We start from the raw sequence: 12,973 nt of genomic DNA, 5'->3' as shown, positions 1-12,973 counted from the left end.
ATGCTGTTCACTTAAAGTGGCCATCAGAAAAATGAGGTGCGCGTGAAATTGATTTCACACAAAAAAAATCACCATACCCGGGAAAACGTTCCCGAGAGAAGAAGAGCTATGTACTGCAGTTACGTAATTAAGCCACCTTAATGCTGAAATGAAAAAATCTGTAAACAGAGTGTGTGTTTACAAAAGAGCGCCTCTTATCACGTTCATCAAAGCTCATGTTGATTCGGCACTGATATTCCAAAGAATTTAAAGTTTTTTTTTTTTATATCCCATTATTCAGTCTCTGCACGGTCATTGTATGAAGGCTTGACAGCATATAAAATGCACGGACATAGGAACATCTGTGCATAGAAAAAATGCTTGTGACAAAGAACACTAAAATTAAGCACACTAGCAAAGTCTGCATGGAAAATACTTTATTCAACAGTAAAACAAAATGGCAGACCTAAATAGCATGCCTTCTTTTGGCATACTGTCAAGCTGCAAAAGCTTACAATGCTTCACGGAGCCTACACCCATGCGTGCCATCCTTTGCACTTGTAATTCATCTTGCTACTGTCAAAAGGAGTCAAATTTAAATCTAATAAAACCTGGGTCGTTAAGAAAGGTTAGTTTTATGCAGTAAAGAAGAAAAGACACAAACTGGTCAGTTATAACCGAAAATGACAAAAATGAGAAGCCTTGCTCAAGCTCCGAGACGAATAAAGTGAGACTACCACAACATACCATGGACCGGGACACCTTCCGCTATGAAAACATAAGCATGTGAACAACATAAAAACAAATAAATTTATATTATATAGGGCTGCTAACGTTGGAGCTGTAGTTGTCAATGAAAGCGAGATACTGAAAGAGTTTTAGCAATTGTTTCAGAGAAAGTCCTGCACATAAAACTTTGATGGAACATTTCACATACAAAAAAATGTCTGTTTATGGTTACATTAAAGTGACTAGACTTTTGGTTTTAGTACAATACTGCATGCATGTAAGCATGCCAACAGTGAGCAGTTGAATATAATGTATGCTTGAGCATTCGATCACATTAAGGATGATGTAAAGCCATGTTACCAGCTTTCATTGTACTATCTGGTTTATAACTAGCTTTCACACTAATAACTCTTGGCTTCAATGACACAGTTAACTGGACTGCTCCATTTAAGCATATCAGCTGTGACTAGAAGTAACACTGCAGCATAGAGCCGTGACAAGAGACAGCCTAGGCATCAAGCTGCAGCAGCTTGTATTTAATGAAATGTAACATAAAGCGAACTGTTGAGACGGAACATCTTTTTCCAGTTCCCAAGGCTATCCCCACCCCCCTGCATATCTCTCTTGGTTTGCCACTATTTGCTGCAGTGCACTCCCCAAGTGTATAAGTAGCCGAGAACGGCAATCTTGATTCAACCCTCAGTTGCCAAAAAAGGAGTTTAGATATTGCACTGCAACTGAGAATGAGATGTGTGCAAAATAAATGAAGTGTTTTCCATGAATCATAAAGCCCATTCTGTGCAGCGATGCTTTCACACAAATGACTGGCTCTGATGAAAATCTCCTAATGCAATGACTGGGTGTTCATTCGCGACGCTGGAATGACCTGGCGGGATCGTAGTACATCTGCTGGGCGGGTGTCAGCTGCCACCCTGAACCGTGCAGGTCAATCAGTTCCAGCAGGATCTTGCGCATGCGCACCGACGTGCCAGCTTCAAGGAAGGCGTCGCGCATTCGAGCCATCAGCATGCGCATCAGGTGGGGCTCCATACGTTGCACGGCTTTGCCAGTGGCTGCCATGGCCGATTTCAGACACTCCATCTGCGGGTAGAGATTAACTACATGAAAACAGAGGGGGCGGGCATCAAAAGGACACAGAGAGTGGTACCACGATGAAGCAAGAATCGAGTTGTGAATCGCTCTTCATGGATAAAAAGACTAGAGCTGTATTCTTGAAATATTGTTGCAATAGGTATAAAATTATTAGGAAACTTTACCTTAAAAGATTTTTTTTGTTCAAATGCATGATCACATACTAAACGCAGTTAGGTTTGAGTAAGTAAAATCAGCAATTCACTTTGTTATACTGAAACCCAACCTTTTATGCAATGCACGTAGTTGACAAATTCTTTTTTCGCACAGATCGTGCCACACGTAAGAAGTACAACAATGCCATGCCAGCAAGTCCTCTTCACAGTGGCCGCATGTCACACCTAAAGCCGACAGAAATGCAATTCCAATGCACAGTGGTTATGTGTGTAAGACAAACCATCGCACATGCTCTGCGACTATGGCTTACCATCAGAGCCTCGAGTGTCAACCAGAGTGGTACAATACTGCTCTCCAGTTGGTTCAGTGAACATGCAACACCCAGAATCATTGCACACTGCAACAACACACGTGCTTCTATCTAAAATAACCTAAATGCAAGTCTAGAACATGAATTTCGGCACCTTCGTTCATGGTGGGGGTTTTCTGCTTTGTAACATTACACGTATTAGGCCAGAGCAATCAAGCATGGCGAATTTCGGTCACCGCTATGCATAGCATCAACAGAAGTCTCGCGAGTTGGTCTTATCACGGAACACCTACATAATTTTACACTGTTAATGGTGGTGCAGAGGGTATTGCAAGCAGCTCCAAAAAATCACCCAGCTGCCCAAAGCTGCTTCTGCTCTCACTCAATGGCAAAACATTCTTTGTGGTATGAGCACCTCTTACTGAATTCCCATTACCTCAACTGGCAATTTAAAGGGACACTATGGTGAAACAATAAATTGGTTTATTTAGACTGATAAATTATACTCTGAAAACTCTAGTATCATGTCACTAATTTCACCACCATAGGTTTATTAATGAATGAGAAGATTAATGTCAAAAGTTTCACTTTGAACTTTCCTGCTGAAATCTCCGATGGTGACGTCATGGATATCAAAGTGCTTTGTTTGTAATTTGGCCAAATTGACTCAACGAAGTTCCTTGAAACTTGGTACGTTGAGTCTCTGTCTCCTCCAAAAGACAATGTACTTAATTGATTCTTACCAAGTAGGAGCTATGTAGGCCCTACTAGAGGCCGCCAAAGTCTATGACATCACGAGGGCCGGTGCAGGAATTCCAACGTGGTGTTACCACCTGCATTTTATTTGATGTGTTTTCTCACTTGCCAAGAGTCTTGTCACAGCAAGCATGGTGTTTTCAGTATCGTGAAAAGTAATTACCAATATGAGAAAAATCGTTTTTCTCTTTGGCGTCCCTTTAAATATTCTTCACAGAGGACAGAATAGCCATGTTCAACATCAGGATCAAGGGAGTAATCTCTGTGACATTCTGAAACAAGCAACGGTGTTTTCTTTCTGATCAATCGAGATTGCTTTAAATATGCTGTCCTTATTGGTGACACCCATTTCATGAACTATCAATTATCGCTTGCAAGATAAACGAGAGGTAATTGTGTTTAGCACTAGTACTGCCTTCACTCTTACACCTGCTTATCACTTGATACATAGCAATAAGAAAAAGAGCAAATTGGGCACTAATGCAAAGCACAGGCGCCACTAAATATGAAGCTACCCAGTTGTAGAGAGCGCAGCTCAATGGGCTGGAATATTCACATTCACATTCTCCATTTCCTGTGATCCAGAGGCGAGGGAAGTGTGTTCAGGCTTCCCCTTGCCTTCCAACTGCTGCTGGAAAGGACGCTGCGCCGCTTTGATGGCTGCTTTCTATTGTGCAGTGTGCGATTTTAAAGAATGCATTGAAAAGCCACAAGTAACTCAACCAATCCACCCCTGGTGGCAGCAGAAGTTTAAATTCATTGCTGCAGCTTTCCTTTATGGCAGCGAGACTTCATTATATATTCAAATCGCAGATAAAAAAAAACTTTATTATAATCCGAGGTAAAAATACAGCTTGTTAATTCAAAGTCAAAGGGACCATAAAATTGTTCGAATTAGGTGGAGTTCGAAATAGGGGGGTGCTAGAACGAATGGACATTGCACCACACAGCACTGGCAGAACCGAAAAAAGCCACCTTTGTACTCATTATCGTGAATTAGGTGCTGCTACACGTTTGTGGCAGCTGATTTTGTAATACCCGTGTCACACGGACACTAAAAAGTCTTTTAAGCAAGAAGACTTTTTCCGAAAAAGAGTTCCACGCGCTGTCACACGACAGAGAGCGATCTCTTTTTCAGAAGCGGTCTTTTCTGGAAACAGCGCTCGACAAACTCTTTCACGGCGGTAAAGAGTAGCCTCGAAACCAGTGGGCGCCAGCATTTATGAAGTGGTGAAAAAATCGGCAACTCTTTATGTGTCGCTTGGGCTCACCATAAAAATCAATTTCATTTGTCGTAAGCAGCGTAAGAAAACCACTTAAACTTTATTTTTTGTGTATACTCTCGTAAACAGGGCGAACGGGTTGTGGTTATGGTTGCCCGCATAGACGTGAGCATGGACGCAAGTGAGCGCGGAAAGGCGAACGCTGGTGTGCAATCAGCCCAAGCAAAAAAAAGAAGCCCCGAGTACAGCAGTCTGAGAGGGACACCTGGACATTAATTACGCTATGGGAGGATAACCTGCACGCGTCTCGTCGCGTCTGCCTCGTTTTCCAAGAGAGATGGTACGCCACAAGACTTGCAATTGTCACTTTTTCCTCCGTACGATCATCCATCGCGAGGCAGACAAGAGCGCTAACAAGCAAAAGTGACGCCCACTGTTGCCACAATAATATATAAAGGCCGCCAGTTGTGCAAACGCTTCTTAAGATACTACTGCGTGAACCTTTCTTTTTAACTGGAGTTGTTAAATTCATGTCAACAAGCGTGCCATACAATAAATTTGGACATCTTCTATCGAGATACATGATTTTCTTTTCGCTGGTTCTGTTTTGAAAGCGAGTGCCACTGTTTCGGTAGTGCATTTGGAAGGAATCTCTAAAAAGAGATCATCGGTGCCGTGTGACCGCGAGGAAACGCCTCTTCGTAAATAGTCTTTGAACACAGTAAAAGACCGCTTAAGTAAAAGACTTTTAGCACGCCCGTGTGACACGGGATAAATTAAGTTCATGGGGCCCAAACAGTGAACAGAGTGAATTGATCAGTCAGTTATACGCCAGAAACAAGCACCGACATGCTCATTGTGAGCAGCAAGCCTTAATGTCGAAAATATGATGCTGTTTATGCTCCAAAACACATTTATTTGCATTTACAGGGTTAACGCAATAAAAATGAAATGTAATGGTAACGTGCATTTGCTTGCGTTTCTTCTGTCACAACTCCATGAGCATCGCTTGCAGCTTGTCCAAGATCTCTAGTGCAGTGTCAGAATTCTCATCTGCTGAGAAATAAAGTGCTGCAACATTCAGCGCCAACGCTGTTACGCATGCACTTGGGGGTTGCACTGATTCGTTGCCTTTGGGGTGATTGAACTTTCCAGTCTGCGACGTCACTTATGTACGGCAAACTGGCTGTTGACTTGGGCAATCCAAAGTATTGGGTCTGCTGGCCAGTACTGGGGTAAACGCAGTGAAATTGCAGCCAGGTTGTCCTATGGTGCTGGGGTCGTTTGATCGCTGCCATCCGTGTGTGGGGCTCCAGGCCGATCGCTGGAAACGGTGCAGTTGTTGTCAGCCATCCACGGTTGCCAATTCTGTGGCGTGCGAAGGAAAGTGAGAAGGACGAGCCACAGTAAAGAGGAGTATTTACTAGAGAGAAAGCTCTTGATGACAGTCTGTCTTGTCGGCGGAAAAAGAACCCGAAAGAGCGTTGCACGGGCTGCTCGTGTCAACTGAGCCACGTGCTCGCTTCCTTTTCTTCAGGCCGTGGTCAGTTCCCACGAGCCACTGTAATTGTCTTCCTTTGGATGGCGATGCTGCTACACCTTCGTCAGACTCATCACCGCTGTCGGCCGGTTCGGCACACGAGAGCCCTGCGACATCTGCTCACAGCACACAGCCTCTAATATGTCAGCATCACTCAAAGGCCCTGATGTCTCCACACTGCTGTCCATGCCAACATAACTCTTAAATCAATGCCCTCTGAGAGAGCAGCCTAGCCAGGGTCGAGCATGACGGAGTCATCTTCACACAACGCTTCCATGTTGCAGGCTTCTGGAGATTCGCCGAAGCCACACTTGTGGAAACAATTCACATAGGCCTCCTGCTTCATGGAATTCCACAATGTTGACAGCCTGTGAACGGCCCCGAGCAGATGACATAGTAAGACTAGCCACTGTCCAAAGAAAGAAGAATTTGTTTTTTGGCAAAACTGCCAGGCAGATTACCTTCAACCCGCCGAAACTGCAGTGCACTGAACAGTTGTCTATTAACTAAACATTCCTGTTCTATGATATCTTGTCAAGTGTGCGCAACCAGTCAGAGAAGAATCCTGTCATCCACGACTTCTTGTTTGAAGTTAATCGACAGTGAGCGCCTTGATGCCTTTAAAGCAGTGAGCTTTGCTGTCTTGCCAATACAAGCAACGCGTTACCATTCAGTGCCCGTTGCACTTGCGCACGTCATCACGGTTATCCTTTCTTTATTTCTCTTGCACCTGCCCAAGCAATCGCCTTTGTAACTGAAGGCTTGTTGGGAGCAGTTTGAAGTAAAGTGCCGCCTCATCGGCATTAAACACATCGCTGAAGGAGTGACCAGCGATGCGCTCCTTAAGGTCGGGACCCACTGTTCACACGTTTCTTGGCCAACCTCGGTAGCTTACCCACACACATTTCAGAACGTAAGCCTGTGATATGCCCTGAATTGCGACAGCCAGCCTTCTGACGCACTGAAGTTGCTGATGCTCACTTGGTCGGCAAAGTCTGCTGCCTTTGCATCAGTTGTGGTGCCCACTAAATGGAATGTTACGGCTTCAAACTTCCTTAATCCGCATTACTACAGCATTTTTCATCGCGGGACGAGCCTATGTACGTAGCCTCTTATGCGAGGGCTCCATATTCTCCTTTTGAAATAACTCCACGGTTCGTTCTTCGTTTTTTCAAGGAGGTTGACAGCGTGCTCTTCCTGACATTATACTTCTTTGCGATTTCAGTCTTGGGTATGAGACCGCGTTCCACTTCCTACATAACCTCCGTCTACGTTTTCAAGCCCTTTGCCGAGTATTTTCCCCGATTCGCCATCACTGGCACAGTTGATGAGGCGTCGCTGATGAAACGCCGAGGAAACGAAATAGCGACAAAAAATACTGGCTTCCTGCTGCGGCACAAAAAAAGCAGGACTACGACGACCAACACACACAACAGCCGAGCTCGACGACTGCAGTGCTTTGTCTTTTCGGTTGCCTTGGTTGCTTGTTGCGCATGTCACAAGATCACGGGCCCAGCCCAGCGACCGGGACACAATGAAAACCTGCAACAGCTTGCACCAGAGCACTGGCAGCGGCAGCGCTGCTGCACGCATGCACCCAGGAAACAGCTAGAGCGTGGCAACATGCGAGCTTTGCCTCGTGCGCACTGGTTTGTTTTTGTTTTAATCGTTTTGCATATCTCCAGTAAGTTTGGTTTGGTTTTGCAGCACATTTTGATCACTCATGGCTGTGCTGGGACCAGGATATCAGTTTGAACTAACCGAGTTCGAATTAATGAGCTTTACCATAGACAGTGATGCTACCGAGGATTTCTGATTTGGGAGCAGCAAAATTTCCGTTTTGGAGCTCTTTGGAGCAGCAAGATTTTCATCTTGGAGCACTTTGGAGCAGATAATTTTGCATCTGGGAGCACTTTGGAGCAGCGAATTTTACATCCTGGAGTGCAATACAGAAGCATATTGCATTAACATTCAAGCACCCGAGTATTATTATGGGGCTCTTATAAAGGCTAGAAATATTTCGATTCATTGCAAATCTCATGGAAAAAAGTCTCAGGAGCATAGGCGTGCGCACAGAGGGGGGGGGGCGCCCCCTAATCACCTAAAGGGGGGGGGGGCGCAAAATCTGCCCCGTACATTGACCCTTGCGATAGCAATTATATGGACACTCTCGGCGGAGTTTTGCCGTCGCCGTTGCCGTAATTTTCCGTTAAAAGTCCAAATTAACAACATCACCACAAGCATTCTAGCCGCGGGTAAAAGCTCGCGAGCGCTGGCGACAAACGCGGCTGAAGCGGAGATTAAACTAGCCGGCCGTCTGTCTCGCCGCACGGACAGCGCATGAGATAACATCTTCCCGCGTGCGGGCCTGCCGTCGATTGCTCATCAAACAGAGAGGGAATGCCCCGCCCGTCTTTCGTAAGGAGCATGAAGGGACGCCAGGGGAGCGGAAGGGGGGGGGGGACCGCATCGCTCGAAGGACGCAGTCGCTTGCGCGCGCGCTATCTCGAAGCATCAGGAGACGGCTCGTAAACTTGCTGTGCTCTCAACGCTTACTTCGCGTTTAGAAAACTCAGAGCAAGAAAACGCTTCGGTTCCTGGAGGGGCCATATTCCCTTAAACCAGCGTTTTGTTCAGTTACGCGAGATCGGATCCAAAGAGTTAGCTGCTAGTCTTACTTCGTTTCACAATACAATTTTTTGGTATCGCATTCATTGCTTCGCTCTTAAGCGAAACTGAGTTTTTTAACCGTCAGCTATTGACCCTCGAAAGCGAGGGGCGGACGTGTAACAAGGCGTAGCCGCTTCACTGCGGGCCGTCAGCGACGGGCCCGCTACTGACAGCTGCGCATTTGCGGCTGCTCCGACCAGGATATATGCTGTTATTAATGAGATGACATTTTAAAAAAAGCAAGCAAAAAATTCGAATTGGAACCCTAGCACGTGAGCTCGAAAGGGCAGGGCCTTTTAGGGGGTATTTACCGCAGAGTGATTACAAACTCGGACGTGCTGGCGGAAGGAATTACGAAAAAGCACTTCTGGATGAAGATCCATGGATAAAGTATATTTGAGGAAAACTGTCAACGCGTTTCCACCGTTCGCGTGCTCTTCCATAAACGCGAAGCAAGGAAAATTCGATATTGTCCCATATACCTACTGCGAGCGATCCCAGATTTCAGAAGTGACAGACATTTTAGCGGCACGCATGTAGTTATTACTGAACATTGCTTTCCTTACGTGCCGTGCGACGCTTGAAACGAGCTATCAGCAGCGTTTCTGCAACAGACGACGTCCGCCGATGAATCGCCGTCGCACTTTCTCGCTACCGATAGGCCTAGACGTCACGAGCCTCTGCGGAGAGCGCGTTTTGATGTCGAGCCGACTTGCAGAACAGAAGCTGCGTCGGCACCGTGCATGGCATCGTGGCTTACTCGGAACGCACGCGCGAGCGCTATTTATTCAGCGGAATAATTCTTGGTCCATGATTGCGACTTTATTGGCAGCCCCAAGATCAAGCTGCACATGTTCTGACGCGCCGGCGGTGCGATTGCCGGTGATAGACGCCCCCAAATCCGAGACTTTGGCGCAGTTTGGCGCAAATTTCGTCGATATTATCAGGATGGCGCAGTAAATCAATTTGGCGCACTTTGGCGCAGTTGGCGCAGGAGTGGAATCACTGCAGAATATGTTCTATGAACATGAACAATTAAAAAGTTAAATACCTCGCTATATCGAGAAATTCATTATAATAATCCCAAGTTCCTTTTTTTTTTGCCAAAGTGCACTGCGGAATGAAACAAGTTGCCTGAAGAGCAAGTATATCAATATGAAGAGTCGTTAATATGCATGCTATAACCTATTCTGCGTTCACTCCCATTGGACATGTAAGGCCATTAAAAAAAAAAGGAAGAAGCACCAACGAGGAAATGTGTTTGTTTACATTCAACATTAATTGTAAGGACATGCTATCAACAGCAACAAAATGTTAGTTGACATAGCTGTATCCAATGACTACAGTTACACCATTTTATGGACCCTTCCAAATTCTGTGCCAGCCTCTGTGGACAACTAAATTGCACGATTTTCATCATCAAACCGAGAGTGATAAACTAAACTGACATGTTGTAATGTGAATAGTTCTTACTGATGTTTGTTTTTAGAAAAAATGGACATTTTAAGCCAGTCTTACTGCTGTACCGACAGTGACAATAAAAAATAGATGTGCTACACATTTCAAGGGCCCCAAGGTAAAGTGGCATATTTGTAATTAGTGAAGGTGGGTAACTGCAGCATGTTGTTAAACCCAAATCCATGCATTACAAAAGGAAAAGAATACGCTTTTGATATCTGAGCGAACTGTAGAAGTGGACCCTATGCATTAGTAGTATGCAGGTACTGATGCCAGTGCATATCTGCGCAATCTACTAATCAAGCGAGTGCATTTGGAATCCTGTGATGATTCCCGAGGTCCTGTCAACTGCTGGTCACACTCATCAACACATGGAGTATGTTACATGATGCTGCAATGGTGACAGGATAAACACACCAAGGGTGTAAACAGACCAATCCCATCGTCACGTAGTGCTGTGCACATCATACAGCATGGGAGGAGTGGGCAAACATTGCATAAGCGTGGGAGACCTTAAACAAGAGGCTCCTATTGAAATGCTGCTACAGTGCCACTCAGCTGCTAAACTACAGGCGGCTGATATTGGCAGCGTGCGCTTTGTGTGGTTGAATGCCAGAAGGTGATACAAGTCTAACGACTTCCTTAAAGGACACTAAAGTGAAGAATGAATTGGTTCGATTAATAAATTGGACTTTTAAAAAATTCGGCAGTCCCAGGCATTGTGGGAATCAATTTCAATGCGAATCAGTCAGCGAGTACTTCTATGCTAGATTTTATGGCTTTGAGCCAAACGTTACGAAGTGGATCAACGTGTTTTTGTAAGTGTAACAGCAGTTGTGCACACTGAGGGCTCACCGGGCACGTTGACTACACTTTGTCTGTTGGGCTGCAGAAGATGGTGGTGGCTCTCTATTTGTTGAACTGCCACCATCTTCTGCAGCCCTTTGAGATAGCTAGACTCGCCGCCCTTCTGCCGCTTTTCCAAGTTTCTTTCATGCTCCGCTCTTTTCTTCGTCGTTCCTTTGGCGGCTCTCGCTTTGTTGAACCGCCCCTCCCCCCCTCCCTTTTCTTTTCCTTCTTTTTCTTTTTTTGCAGCTCCCCTTATCTCCGAGATGAGATGCACCGGAGCAAACTTTCTTGAGATGTGGCAAGGGCTACACTCTTCTGCTTTCTAGTTTTTTTCTTTCCAGGCAGCAATTACCAACAGTGACACGCTCCACCGCTGGACATGACGTCAACACTAACCCCTTAAAACTAACACGCCAGGGATGACAAGGCGCTTTTGACAGAGATAGGTCCTCCTATCAAAACGTCGGGGCCTGTCTGAGGCACTTTTTCCTGTTCGTTCAACCTATCCCACTAAGTGTATTTTTTGTATTTTAGCACCGTTGGCTCAACGAAATTTCCTGAAATTTGGTATGTTGAGTCTCTGGGCCCCTCAATGGACAATGCAATTCATTTTCGCTGATTCGGAATTACCAAGGCCTGTCAATAGCCGTGACATCATGGTGATTGGTGCGGGAATTTCAAGGTGGCGTTGCCACCCGCATTTTCTCCTGGCGCGTTTTCTTGCTTGCCAAGCGTCTTCTCGCGGCAAGAGTAGCGGTTTCGGTATTCTGAAAGAGTAATTTAGTTGAACGAGAAAAATCGTTTTTCTCTTCAAACTGAACTTGCCTCAGCGACGCTGCCCAGTGATGGAGGGCGCAAGATGGTCTGGAAGCAGCTGCTCAGCAGAAAGGCCAGCTGGCGTGCCGCACTCCTCCCGGATCCGTCCGGCATCTCGTCATCGCCGTCAACGATGGTGTCACCGGCGCCAGAAGCGTCAAACGCCTGCAGGAGCTTGGCCACGAAAGTGACGTAGGGCGTCCAGCGCATCGGCATGTTCTCCGCTTTCTCGAGGGGGCCCATCAGCTCGGCCCGATTCCCGAACAACTCGTTGCAGCTGCTCAGCAGGCCCTTGATGAAGGCCCCACTGTCCGCCATCTGCTGTAGGTGTCAAATGACAGGGTGCAATGTTGAGCAAGCCGGTACACGTGCGTAACGGAATGGCGCAAATGACAACAAACAAGTTTTAAACGCTTCAAACAGGGCTCCTGCTTTCGAGCCTTTCACCTTGCCTGTGCCATTCTATGTTGTATGGAGACAGCAAGGTCGCATTATTTTTTTTAACGCTAGCATAATTGTGATTACGATAACGTTTTAACTGTAAAAGAACAGTGAACAGCGAAGAAGCTGGTGTTGGCTCAAGGTTAATGCAGTTCAAGTTAAGAAGAGAATAGGGAAGAAACAAGCAGCACTTTGTCTTGCCGCTTTGTTTCTCCCCTGCTGTCTTCTAGCTTGCACTGCATCAACTGCGATACATTTTATCACAAAGAGCCTGCCCCTGGGTAAGCTACTGATGCCCTTCCAGTTGCGTGCAATTTGTAGGTGAAACGGTGACCAACGTTTTTAGAACCAGTGACCTTTTATTCTGATGTCTGGTGGTCCCACACCACCAATTTACCATGGGGTGGGTGTTTTCTCGAGTGACAGGATAAGCTATTCTGCCAAGCACCTGGCCCAAAAATGCGTGTTTTCACCTACTTACCGGTAGCTAGGTACTTGGCAGCAGTAATTTTCTACCTCTTACAGCAGTTCAACCACTTACCCAGTGGTGTTGGTCAAGATGCACATTAACCATTGCAGATCTTTGTGGGGCTGAGACGAGCGAGTGCCCTAATTTTAAATGGGTACTTCACCACGGTCCATTCATGTTGGGGAAAAAAGAGAGTGGCAGACCCTATTGCTAAGACTACTGAGAAGTAATAATTGTGCTAGAAATTGCAATCAGTCGGCACATGTTTTTTCAAGGAGGCAAACACCAGATGTTACCAGAGAATTTCATCAGAATACCCTTCCCACCACCCAGAATTCTAGGCCAGTCACTTAGGCTTCTGAATTGTGGTTTGTTCATTTGATAGTTAGGTGGTATGTGTAGAAAGCAATAGCGATTGAATTGCTGAAAACTTGTGCAAATACATGGCCTCGAGCAACATCTGA

General features: G+C 45.8%; 1 protein-coding gene across 1 annotated transcript; it reads right to left on the bottom strand.

The window, feature by feature from the left end:
* Positions 1-1,310: 1,310 nt before the first annotated feature.
* On the bottom strand, positions 1,311-12,129 carry LOC119386576 (MIF4G domain-containing protein). Its single transcript, XM_037653864.2, has 2 exons — positions 11,609-12,129; positions 1,311-1,809 (listed from the first exon to the last, which is right to left on the bottom strand). Exons 1-2 carry the CDS (start codon positions 11,915-11,917, stop codon positions 1,573-1,575), a joined length of 546 nt encoding a protein of 181 aa, XP_037509792.2. The 5' UTR covers positions 11,918-12,129; the 3' UTR covers positions 1,311-1,572.
* Positions 12,130-12,973: the final 844 nt, after the last annotated feature.

This window comes from Rhipicephalus sanguineus, chromosome 3 (assembly GCF_013339695.2).
Source record: "Rhipicephalus sanguineus isolate Rsan-2018 chromosome 3, BIME_Rsan_1.4, whole genome shotgun sequence".
NCBI classification, from domain to species: Eukaryota; Metazoa; Arthropoda; class Arachnida; order Ixodida; family Ixodidae; genus Rhipicephalus; species Rhipicephalus sanguineus.
The sequence above is the reverse complement of the archived record's forward strand: the minus strand, read 5'-3'. Positions and strand labels throughout refer to the sequence as shown.

Bases quoted from the DNA above. Each gene is read 5' to 3' on its own strand.
- LOC119386576 (XM_037653864.2), bottom strand. From the start codon at position 11,917: ATGGCGGACAGTGGGGCCTTCATCAAGGGCCTGCTGAGCAGCTGCAAC. The intron at 1,810-11,608 runs GCAAGTTCAGTT...CTCTACCCGCAG, and splicing joins CACTGGGCAGCGTCGCTGAG to ATGGAGTGTCTGAAATCGGC.